This window comes from Tupaia chinensis, unplaced genomic scaffold (assembly GCF_000334495.1).
Source record: "Tupaia chinensis unplaced genomic scaffold, TupChi_1.0 Scaffold144529_1, whole genome shotgun sequence".
Classification (NCBI taxonomy): Eukaryota; Metazoa; Chordata; class Mammalia; order Scandentia; family Tupaiidae; genus Tupaia; species Tupaia belangeri.
The window spans coordinates 1,624,554-1,636,610 of NW_006204388.1; the positions used below are offsets into that span (position 1 = coordinate 1,624,554).

A 12,057-nucleotide genomic window follows, 5' to 3' on the forward strand; every position below is an offset into this window, starting at 1 on the left:
TCAGTTACTCCAAAAACGTCAGTACTTAAAAAGAAATGTGTTACTGGCTTTGATCACCTACACAATCAATTAGATGTTCTTCCAGTCAAGTAATTAGTGATTCTATTCAGTCAACCTACAAAATAAAAAATAAAAAATGCCTGTCTTCATTATTACCTGCCTGTTCTCAGTATGCAACTTGACAGTACAATTGACAATGAGGTGCTTTGGCATATCAGGTTTCTTTCCCAGTTGGCCAGGGTTCCCTTTTCTCTTTTCCTCACTTTCTACAGAACAGGAAGTATTAAAGCATTGGCCGCAAGATAACGGTGTCACATCATGAGTGGCAAAGGCGTTTACTAGTATCATGATACTCTCAGCTGTGTGCCTCAGAGGCATCTCCTGGAAGCCCTGGGTTTGATGTGGAAACGAGATCTAAGAAGAAAACTTGGGGAAGTCCTATGTCTGGTGCTTCTCCCAGCATTTCCATAAAATATTAAACAAAATTGATGGGATGATTTGAGATGTGTCATTGCCACTAGACTATACCCAAGAGTATGTTTTTCCTTTAAGTGATCTTGGGAAGCCAGCGAGGGCCTCTGTCTTGATCAATGATGATCATACTATAATATCTAGATGTGGCGATTTGGTGTGAGTTTTTGACAAAGAAAATTAGGCTCTGAAAGACATTTCTCATCAGAAACTCTCAATATATTAAAATGCACTTAAAAGTTACTTCCAGGAAACATACTAAATAGGCCAATCATTTAGTCATTCGCTAATTGTCAAACCTTATAAAATCATGGTATGATGTCACCTTGACATAAAGCAACATCAAAATGAGTGCATTATCTATAAAGTAAAGTATTATTTGTCTCAAGTGACAAATTCTATTGCCAAAAAATACCACTGTACTTCTAATAAGTGACACTCATTTTAATAGACCCTACAAAAATACAATATTTTCAATGTCCCCATAAAACATTTAACTTACAAATATTATTCTCAGAGCTTTGGTGACATCAATATGTGATACTATTGTGAAAATTCTAATAGAATGCTTGAAATGCTAGCATGTAAAGTTAATTCATTATACAAAAAAGGAGCTACATGGAAATATGGGAAAGAATGGACACAACCAACTTTGGGAAATTACAATAGAATTTCAAGTGATATTTTAATCAAATTTATGACTAATATAAAAAAAGTGTTTTTAAAGGATTATAAAATGAAATTTTTCAATATAGAGAAAAGGCGTTAATGTAAAAGTAAATAATTTTATATTAACTATGCTTATCTTTTTCTCCAGCAAGAGAACATTCAGGATTTTGTGTACCTTGAAATTTTTTTGGGGGGGAGAGGCAAAAATTTTATTTATTTCTTCCCATAAAAACAGGCATTGAAGTTAGTAATACAAGTACACCACAGCTCTGAGAAATTGTATTTGAAGTTTCTTATTTAAATACCAAAATTTTTAATTGCCCACCATAACTTTCCAACATCAGTCTTTCTTAATGATAAATTTTGTCAATTCCCATAACTCTTTAAAAATAGCAAATTAAATAAAGCATCACACAAATAAATTCCACATTTACAAGTAAAGAAATCACAGGGGCTACAATTTATAATCAACATAAACTTGAAAGAAATAAAGCAATACCTTCCTGCCAACCATCATTCACTGCTTAAATTTGTGGTGAAAAAGACTTATCTACAATGACCTCTAGTGTATTTCTTAACTCTGCATGTATTATAATTACCTAAAGGCATTGACCAAATTAGTTTATCCTATTTTAATTCAGGTCCCAGAGATAAATGATAATTTATGAAATATTTCACTCTGTGTTATGAGAATTTAGCAAATGAATATGGAACCAAATATAAACACTTTATACCATATGTACAGTTACTTTCATAAGGCATTATCATGTAATTTTTATTGAAAAAGATGTAACATAATAAAGTCTTATTTTAAGATATATTTTCTTTCTCAATCCGAGATGTGTAGTTTATGAAAATATTGTTTTTCTCTATATTCTTTTTTTTGTATATATGCCAACATATACCTTGTGCTAGAAATATTTTATGGGAATTACAATTCTTTATATTTGTATTTTCTATATAAAGGCATATACAACTTTGAGGCAGTGTTTCTGATGGAGAGCAGAATTCGTAAAGAGCTTGTGTGTGCTTCCGTGCTCCAAAATAATATGAAATCCACTTTGAGAAGAAACTTGTTTGATTAGAAAAAAAAAATAAACAGAAACAAAACTGCACCAATGCACAGCCAGAGGCTGACAATTAAAACTAATACATAACCACATGAACATCATATTTATAGAGTTAACATTTGTAAGGATGATCAGTGCTAACATATAGTATTATACATTTGGCACTAATGTTTGCCATTGGTCCAGCAATTGGCAAAATTTGTTTCTATGTATAAATTTATTTTTGAACATTAGGTCTGGCTAGACGTATCTTCACTATTTATAAAAAATATTTAGACAGTAAGCTCACGTTGAATAACTAGGTCTACTGTATTCTGGAAACTCTTCAGTAGTAATACAGCTTTTTCATGTTCCATATGTACAAAACTGTGTCCATTTGCCTGTGAATACACAAATAAAACAAGGCAGTCAGTGCAAACTACCACTGTATGACTGTTTCCAACTGTACAATTTGAGGGAGCATTGAGTGACAAAAATTGATCAGTTTTTAAAATTCAGAATGGATTGCAACTACTGGAGTAACTAATTTTATACAGATTCAACTCAATTTATTAACTCAATAAATATTTATCAAATATCCAATAAGCCCTTGCTGCCATGCTAATCATATGCGCTGGTGAATAATAGGAAGATGTACTTGTGATATTGTAGGTCCGTGTTCTGATTTGTTTTTGTAGGTGCTCAGTTGAGATGATGTGGAAGTGTGCATGTGGGCATTGCCTTCGTGTTATATAATCACTGATATAAACCCATCAGCGTGTATAAAGATTGCAATCATGCAAACCATGACTGGACACTGAAATCTTGTTTGGACTCACTGGAAAGCTCTTGGTTTATACATTTCATTTGAAAAAAATAGTTTTTATTTCTTCCACTGCTAAGTGCAAGACTGTTCATTATCTATACAGTGATTCTCAATCCAATTCAATATATCCAAAGGATCCTCAGTAAGAAAGTATACTGTGAGTAATGAAGGACATGCCCGCTATCTTCTAGTTAGGAATCATCAGTATAAGCAGTCAAAATATGTTTGAACCATGAGTGGCTGAAGGTTATAATTTCAGGGTTCTACCTATTATTTGATATTTCTGTCACAAAACGTACTTTCTTCTCTACAGTGAGTGCTCATGTTTCTTTGGTTGTCTTTACACTAAACCCCAGGTTGTCTTGATTGGAATGATTGTTATTATCACAGAGAAGCATAGATCCCAAAGGCTTCACTTCCACAAAAGCCAAAATAAAGCACAACCTTACTAAAACTTGATAGGAATAAACCTTTGGTCTCAATTAATGATAGCTTCCTATTTTCCTTGTAGTCTAAGACTCAGTATTTTAACAAGAAGAGTCAATCAAATTGATGGCTTGGCCATGTAATAGAGATGATTAATTGATAGACTTTTAATAATTTTTAACAGGCTGATAATTACTTGGGGCACACGTTGCCTTTGTTATTTTACTTTCTTTTTTTTTTAGAGAGATTTTTTGCTATAGGCTGCATGTACTCGCTGGAGAGATAGAGACAGAGAGACAGAAAATGAGAAATCACCCCCTGGGGAGATGGCTACATTGCAATCCCTTGACCTCCATTCCCTCAGTATCCTGAGCACACATTCACATGCACCTAGCATGAGTTTTAACTTGTCAGGCCCAGGACTTGAACCACAGTTGACTACATGGTAGTCCAGTGACTTAGCCATTATACCATTTGCTGTTTCCAACTTACTCTCTTTTCTAAATGCTTCAAAATATGGTTATTTCAAATAACCAGTCACTTAAAAATCAAAATATTTCACTGCCTTTAGCTTTTTCAAATATAAAAGTGCATCACATCTCTAGCAATACTATACAACCTTTATAACTTAGATAAGAGCCATCAATACATGATATTTGATTAGTAGTTCATTAAAATTGATTGGGTAGGGGTCAGCAGATGGCATAGCGGTTAAGGCACTGGACTCCCACATGACTGACAATGGTTTGAGCCCCAGGCCTGTCAGCTTGAAAATCTGATCGGTATGTGTTTGTGCATGATCAAAATTCCAAGAGGAGAATGGAGGAGAGGGGACTGTGGTGTGGCCATCCCCGTGGGGGATGATTTCTCACTTTCTTTCTTCTTGGCACTCTGGTGAGTGCACGTACCCTTTAGCAAAAATCTCTCTCAAAAAAGTATTGGTTGACTAATTATATGATAAAGAAAATTCTAAAATACTGCATTTTTAAACCATAGCGCATATACAAAATGAGAAAATACTAGGAAACAAAAATGTAAACCCTTGAAAACTTGTATGATTAGAAGTACAAATTCGCAGGACCAGTAGATGGCATAATGGTTACATTGCTGGACTCCCACATGGCTGACCATGGTTCGAGTCCCAGATCCAGTGGCTTCTAACTCACACTGGGCGTGTGTGTGAGTGCCCAAAATCCCGAGAGGAGACTGGAGGAGAAGGGATTGCAGCATGGTCATCCCCCCAGGGGATGATTTCTCACTTTCCATCTCTCTGTCCCTCTGGCAAGTGCAAAAATCACACCCTATAGCAAAAATCTCTCTAAAAAATAAAAAGAAATGTAGAATTGTTTAGAATGAATGAAACTATGAATTTCTTTGATATTTAATCAATGAAGATATCTATCAAATTTGGCATTGGCTCTTCCAGTGCAGGAAATAGTACGGTAGAACTCTGAATCTGTTATATAGCTTGAATTTCTTGTTTTAAGTTGTAGGAAATAAAAATCAGACAATAAGGTTCCATTTGATGTTATATGTGGTCAGATGGTGATGGGTTCTGAAGAACACAACATACGGTACATTCTTTCTACCGTTATCCTGTTTTAGAGAATAAACTTCTGTGAAATATCCTAGTATAATTTTGAGGGATAAACTAACTACCTTAATGCCTTCAACTTGACTACAAGGAATTGCAAAATTTAAATTTAACATCAATAATGGAGCTCTTCAATGGCAGAGCTTAACAATAGCTTTGTGGGTGCTCAAATTTCTGTATCTGCTGATTCAAACCTAGAATTATGATAAACTCCAAACTCATTAGAATCTTTAGGAAATTATTCAGACTTAAATTATGAATATTAAGGGATGAAGAAAGCCCTAGGATTTGGAGGCCTCAGATAGTATGTTGTTCATATCATACCTGACAAAATATCAAATGTTAAGCAAAATAATATCAGCGTTTAGTCATAAATGGCACAAAACTTAGTTGATGATTTAATTATAGCTATATTAAAAAAAAATTAGGCTCAGCCATGGTGGCACAGGCAGTAGGACACCACTGTGTAATACTGAAGTCATATGGGAAAGTGTTGGGTTCAGATTTGGGAACTGTCTGAGCATGCCAGGCCTTTGTGATTCTGGCTGGCTGGGAGACTGGGGAGGGGCTGATTGCATGTCAGGGGTCCCTATCTCTCTCTAGCTCATGAAAGAAAGAAACTTCAAATAAATAAATTTTACTATGTATATATGAGGCTTGAAATATAATATTATGGCATCCATTAAAAATACAGAGACAAAGATAGTATAGAGTGAAACAAACATATCTCAAATTTATGTGTTTTTTTTTTCTTTTTTTGAAACAAAACAAACTAAAATACATGTGTTTAACAAAATATCCTTAACTGGTTTCTTAATCCATGTTCGTTCGTTCTTTCTTTCTTTCTTTCTTTCTTTTTTTTTTTTTTTTTTTTTTTTTTTTTTTTTTTTTTTTTTTGAGGCTTTTTGCTATAGGGCATGTGCACTCGCCATAAAGACAGAGAGAAACAGAGAGAAAGAAAGGGAGAAATCACCCCCCAGGAGGGATGGCCACGCCGCAATCCCTTCTCCTCCATTCTCCTCATGGGATCTTGGGCACGCACGCACATGCACCTGGTGTGAGTTTAAGCCACCATGCCCGAGACTCAAACTACAGTCGGCTACATGGGAGTCCAGCGACTTAGCCAATATGCCAACTGCTGGTCCCTCTATGTTGTTTTATGAGTACACAAAAGACAATTTTTGTTTCATTGATCTTTCATAATTTTTTTTAGTCTCAGTTTCATTTATTTCACATCTGATCTTTATTATCTTTTCTTCCACTAATTTTAGATTTGGATTGTTCTTGATTTTCTAGCTCCTTTAAGGTGCATCATTAGGTCGTTTATTAGAATCTATCTACTTCTTAAAGGTAGAATTCTATTGCAATAAAGATATCTCTTAGTCCTGTTTTTACTGTATTCTATAGATTTTTATGAGTATTTTTACTTAATTTGTTTCAAAAAATTTTTAAATTTCTTTTTATTTGGGAATTCAATCCATTAACATTCAAGATTACTATCAAGGGTGATGTAGTGTTTAATGCACTGGACTCCACATGGCTAATCGCGTGAAGGGATTGCGCTGTGGCCAGTTCCTCCTGCAGGGTTGGGGGTGATTTCTCGCTTTCTCTCTGTCTCTCCAGCAGATGCATGTGCCCCATAGCAAAAATCTCTTAAAAAGTTAATATTGATATGGGACCAGCAGTTAGCATAATGGCTATGTCACTGAATTCCCATGTAGTTGACTGTGGTTAGAGTCCTGGACCTGGTGGCTTAAACTCACGCCAGGCGCGTGTGCTTGCGTGCCCAAGATCCTGAGAGGAGAGTGGAAGAGAAGGGATTGCAGCATGACCATCCTCCCTGGGGGGTGATTTCTCACGTTCTGTCTCTCTGTCTCTCTCTGTCTTTCTGGCAAGTGCACGTGCCCTATAGCGAAAACCTCTCAAAAAAAAAAAAAAGTTAATATTGATAGATGAGAATTTTTATTGTTGTTTTGTTTTGTTTTGTTTCTTCGAAGCTTATCTTTGTGGTTTGGTGTTTTTTTTCTATTGATAAAGCTTTATTTGTTCTTCTTTCTCATTTGTGTATATACCCTACCAGTGAGTTTTGTGCTTTCAACTGTTTTCATGATAGTAGTTATGTTCTTTAGTTTCCAGATCTGGAACTCCCTTTAGCATGTCTTGTAAAGCCAGAATAGTAGAGATAAAAAATCTCTCAGTTTTGGCTTTTCTGGGAAAGACCGTTTCTCCTTCATTTCTAAAAGATAATTTTGTTGTATATAGTATTCTTGGCTGGTGATTCTTTTCTTCAGCATTTTAAATTTATCATGTCATTCTCTTCTGTTCTTTAAAATTTTTGCTGATAAATCTGCTTTTAGTTTAATAGTCTATTTTTAGAATCTGACTTTTGACAGTTTAACTATGATGTGCCTCAGAGGGGATTTTTTGGCTTGAACCTATTCAGATACTTTTCAGCTTTCTGATTCTGGATGTTCATAAATCTCTCCCCAGACTTGGGAAGTTTTTAGCCATGATTTCATAAAATAGTTTTTTTCCCCCCTTTCCTTTCCACATCTGTTCTCTTTATGGAAATTCTATAATGTATTTTTTCCCCCCATGCCTTTCCCCATCTGTTCTCTTTATGGAAATTCTATAATGTAATTATCTGTTCCCTCAATGGTGTCCCATAGACCACATAGGCCTTTTCCTCTTTTTTTTTTTTTCAATTTTCTTTTGTCTGACTGAATTATTTTTGAAAAAAAAAAAAACTGTTCAAGTTCAGAAATTCTTTCTTCTGCTTAATCAAGTCTCTTGTTGAAGCTCCCTCTCTATTTTTTTTTTGACTACTTTTATTGAGTTATTTATTCAGTTTCAAGATTTTTCTTTGGTTCTTTTTCAGAATATCTATATCTTCATTAAATTTGTTATGCAGATCATGTATTTTTTAAAAAAATTTTGTTGAACTGTCTATATGTATTTTTTTGTATCTCATTGAGTTTCCCTATGATCATTCTTTCTTTCTTTAGAGAGGTTTTTGCTTTAGGGTCCATGTGCTCCTTGGAGAGACAGAAAGAGACAGAGAGAGAGAGAAAAAGAAAGAAATCACTCCTCAGGGAGGATGACCATGCTGCAATCCCTTTTTTTCCATTTCTTTCTTAGGATTTTGGGCACACACACAAATGCTCCTGGCATGAGTTTCAAGCCTCTGGGACCTGAACCATGGTCAGGCAGTGGCAGTCTAGTGCCTTAATTACTACACCACCTGCCAGCCCCCTTATAATCATTTTGAATTCCTTTTCAGGCAACTCATAGTGCCTTTTTTCTTTAGGGTCTGTTGATGGAGAATTATTAAGATTCTTTGGAATGTCTTATTACTTTAATTTTTCATGTTTTTCTTTATGTCCCTATGTAGATATTTGTGCATCTAATGGTACAGATGTCCCTACCACTTTTTTATAATGGCTTTTGTGGTGAAAGACTTCTTCCTGTAGATGAGTCCTATAGTGTGGTTAGGTAAGATACGTTGGCTTTGGTTCTGGGTAGATGCTATCATGTAATATCCTTATAGTTTCTTCTGCTATAATCATTCAGCAATGCCTGTGAGCGCATCATTGGCTTACACTGCAGGGCTTTCTAAGAATGGCCTGCTGGTTAGGGTAAGGGTTTCCTAAAGGTAGGGTATATTTATGGGAGGATGGGGTGACTCTGGTGCTTCTACAGGGGGTGGGTCACCTAGATGGGGTTGGCAAGGTCATTCTGGTAGCTCTTCACATGGAGTTTGGCTGTGGCCAGGAATATTTTCCTGCCTGTTCTCCTGAACTGCAAGGAAACAGAGCTTCTCTGGCTACTTGGATGTGGGTGGAGCCACTCCCCCATCTACTCTTGTGAGATTAGGGGTGGAAGTGAAGCCTCTCAAGCACCATGACTATGAATGGAGTCACCCTCCTGTTTGCTTGTAAGAGATGCAGAAGATTGGGGCCTCTTCAGTAGCTCAACTGTGGGTGAGACTGCTTGCCTGCTTGCTCGTACAAGGTATGTGTGTGTGTGTGTGTGTGTGTGTGTGTGTGTGTGTATGTGTGTATGCATGCACGTGCAGGGAGGTGGTGAGGTTTCTTCAGGAACTTGGCTTTGCACAAGATAGCTTGGCCAGTTGTTCCTTTGGGATGTCAGTGGATGAGGTCACAAGATGGCTTTGTGTATATACAATGAGGGTGGGGGAGCTAAAATGAGATCTGGACTCCTCTTCTGGAGCAATTCAGCAGTGTGAATCTCCAGGCTGTTCCTAACTGGGTTCAAGGCCTATAAACACTCAGGATTCCCCTGCAGTAAAGATTTGGATGTCTGAAGTGTGAATGGAGGTTGCTGGTGGTTTCTTATTTATCCTTTTCCCATCACAAGAATTCCTTTCAGTTTCAAGCTAGGACTGGAAGACAGGGCAGCAGATATAGATGGTTTGCTTCCCCCCGAAGTAAGACCACTGAGTCTCCAAGTCCTGCAGCATCTCCACCACATCCTTACTATATTCCAACACCCTCCCCGAAACATTCAAGCTGAATACCAGGACCTTATCTGTTTTGGTACTTTTATGTGGGAGAGAAGCACATTAATCACCTCTAGTTGGCCATTTTGCTGGAAGTTTAATCATAGCTATTAATTTTGAAAGATTTTATTTACCAAAACATCTTTGAAAAAGGCTGGTTCACTTCCATTATGATGACTTTTTTATTTTTCAGTCAAAATGCCTGTTATGTGCCTCCTGCCCAAGGGATTGTGATAGATACTGAGGGCCAGGAGTAAGAAAGGATGACCTGGGAAAGAGCTCATCAAAGAGGTCCCTATCAGAAGAGGGAATAAGCTATGGACATATCTAAAAAGAAAATGCCTTCTATAGAGTCAGCACTCAGCAAATGTACGGTGAATGGAATCAGCATCCAAAGACGTAAATAAAATGCTAGAGTAGCTCAGAGGAGAGCAAAAAGAAGGGAAAACTTTCAAGGAAGTAATTTCTCTGAGGCCTGTAACAAGAGTTTCCTGCTCCTCACACCTAGCAAAAGTATGATTAGCACAGTCCTTGTCTTGTCTCATTCCTGGAGTCTCCTCCAGTCAGCAACATGTGAACAGTTGATTATTTCAGGTAAAATCAGCAACAGTCTATTCGAGGAAACAAGTTTAAATATGATCCATGCATGTAATCAATTTTGGTAAGAATTTACACACTCACACACACACACACTCATACACACACAAGACCTATGAATTTAGACACTAGGCTTTAGCAAAGGAAGCAATAATACAAATAAACTGAAATAGAGGGGCTTCTTTCCCCACCCCCCATGGAGTGAGTTAATTCAAATAAACATTCCTCCCCAAAGAAGAGAGCCTACTACGTTAGACATTTAAACAAAACTTCCTGGGGGCAAGCAGGTGGTATGGAAGTTAAGGTACTGAATTCCCACATGGCTGATTATAATTTGAGTCCCAGATCTGGCAGTTTGAAGATCATGCTGGGTGCATCTATGTTCAAACCCAAAATCCCAGGAAAAGAATAGATGGGAAGGGATTGTGGCTTGGCCATCACCTCTGGGGGTGCGATTTCTCACTTTCTGTCTGTCTTTGGTGAGCGCCTGTACTCTATGGCAAAACCCTAAAACAAACAACAAACAAAAAACAAAACAAAAAACAAACCAAGACAAACAAACAAAATTACTTTCCTGGAGATAGAGCAAGAGAGAAATAAAAAAGAGATAGTTGCAGATACAGAGAGGAGAGAGAGAAATGAGAGAGAATTGGAGGGGGATTGTGCCAAGAGACCAGTGCGCTTGCCAACATCTTCCAACTGCATGGTCCTCATGAAAACATGGTGTGGAAACTGCTGGTCTAGACTAATCCTGTCATTTTACACATAGACGATCCATACCTCAGAGAAACTAAGTAACTTGGCTGAGGTTACACAGCTAGGAAAAGGGCCATGGCTGAATCATGAAATATCATACTATTCTTTCTTGTTATTTCTCTTAATACTTGAAGGAAAAAATAAGATCACAGTTACTTCAAGTCATTTGAGCCAACATTTCACTAGCCATAATAAAATAACGAATACTTTCCCCTTAATATTGTTACTATAATTTTATTCTTTACAGTAGTTGCAAAGCTGTGCTTCTTCAGATTTCTATCAGGTTTAATTGAACTTATTGCAAAAATACTGGTGGGAAAAAAATGTAGCCCTAAATTAAAATCTACAGAGATACTGCATCTCTCATCCTTATTATAGTTTCAACTCTGGCTTAATCGGGGTGTTGTTCTTGTAGCCATACATAAGCTTTCTTTCTGATAAGCAGAAAGATCTGCTAGGAGCCCCAGGAAGAGTCATCCTAAAAAAGATACTGAGCTGGAGTGCTCATAAAGGTAACAGGAAACTGAAGAAAATCAACTATTTTCTGGGGCCATCAAGAAACACTCGTTTTGCGTAGCACAGAGAAAAGAGCAGGAAAAGGGATTATTGGATAAACTCTCTGCAGGAATCTGAAACTGTTACTAATAAATCAGGTTTCAAGATGTTCAGAACTTCAGTCCAGGTACAGATTTAGGGCCAGTGAGACTCTTTTTCTAACTCAGCTTTTAATAGACCTTTAAAAAATCCAACTTTTATTTTTAATACTTTGCTAAGTACAAATGAAGATAAGATCATTGAAAACATGTAAATAAAGCTGATCTCCCAAAAGGAAATAAACAAATTGGTAAATTAGATCATTGAATCAAATGAATATTAGGAAGCTACCAGTAATTCTAGTCCCAGAAATGTTTTGGATCTAAATCAGAGCTGCGATGAACCCAACAGGCCTGTTTAAAAGACCGTGACTACGGACTACCTAGGAATGACTTCAAAATATCAGAAGGACTCTGAAAAGAGTTACTTAGAAAGTTTATTAAAGATGAATGAGTTAATATTTGTTAAGTGCTTATAACAGATCCCAGCACACTCTGAACAATCAATTGATGGATATTAGCTATTGCTATTAATATTACTTTACTATCATTTTCTC

General features: G+C 36.6%; 1 protein-coding gene across 1 annotated transcript in view; it reads right to left on the reverse strand.

Annotated features, from left to right (window-relative positions):
- Positions 1-1,986: 1,986 nt before the first annotated feature.
- The window catches only part of LRRC7 (leucine rich repeat containing 7), a 543,267-nt gene continuing 533,196 nt past the window's right edge, over positions 1,987-12,057 (reverse strand). The window contains exon 27 of the mRNA XM_006167144.1: positions 1,987-2,590. Coding sequence (XP_006167206.1) covers positions 2,483-2,590 — 108 coding nt within the window. The 3' untranslated portion in view covers positions 1,987-2,482. The remainder of the gene's footprint in view (positions 2,591-12,057) is intronic.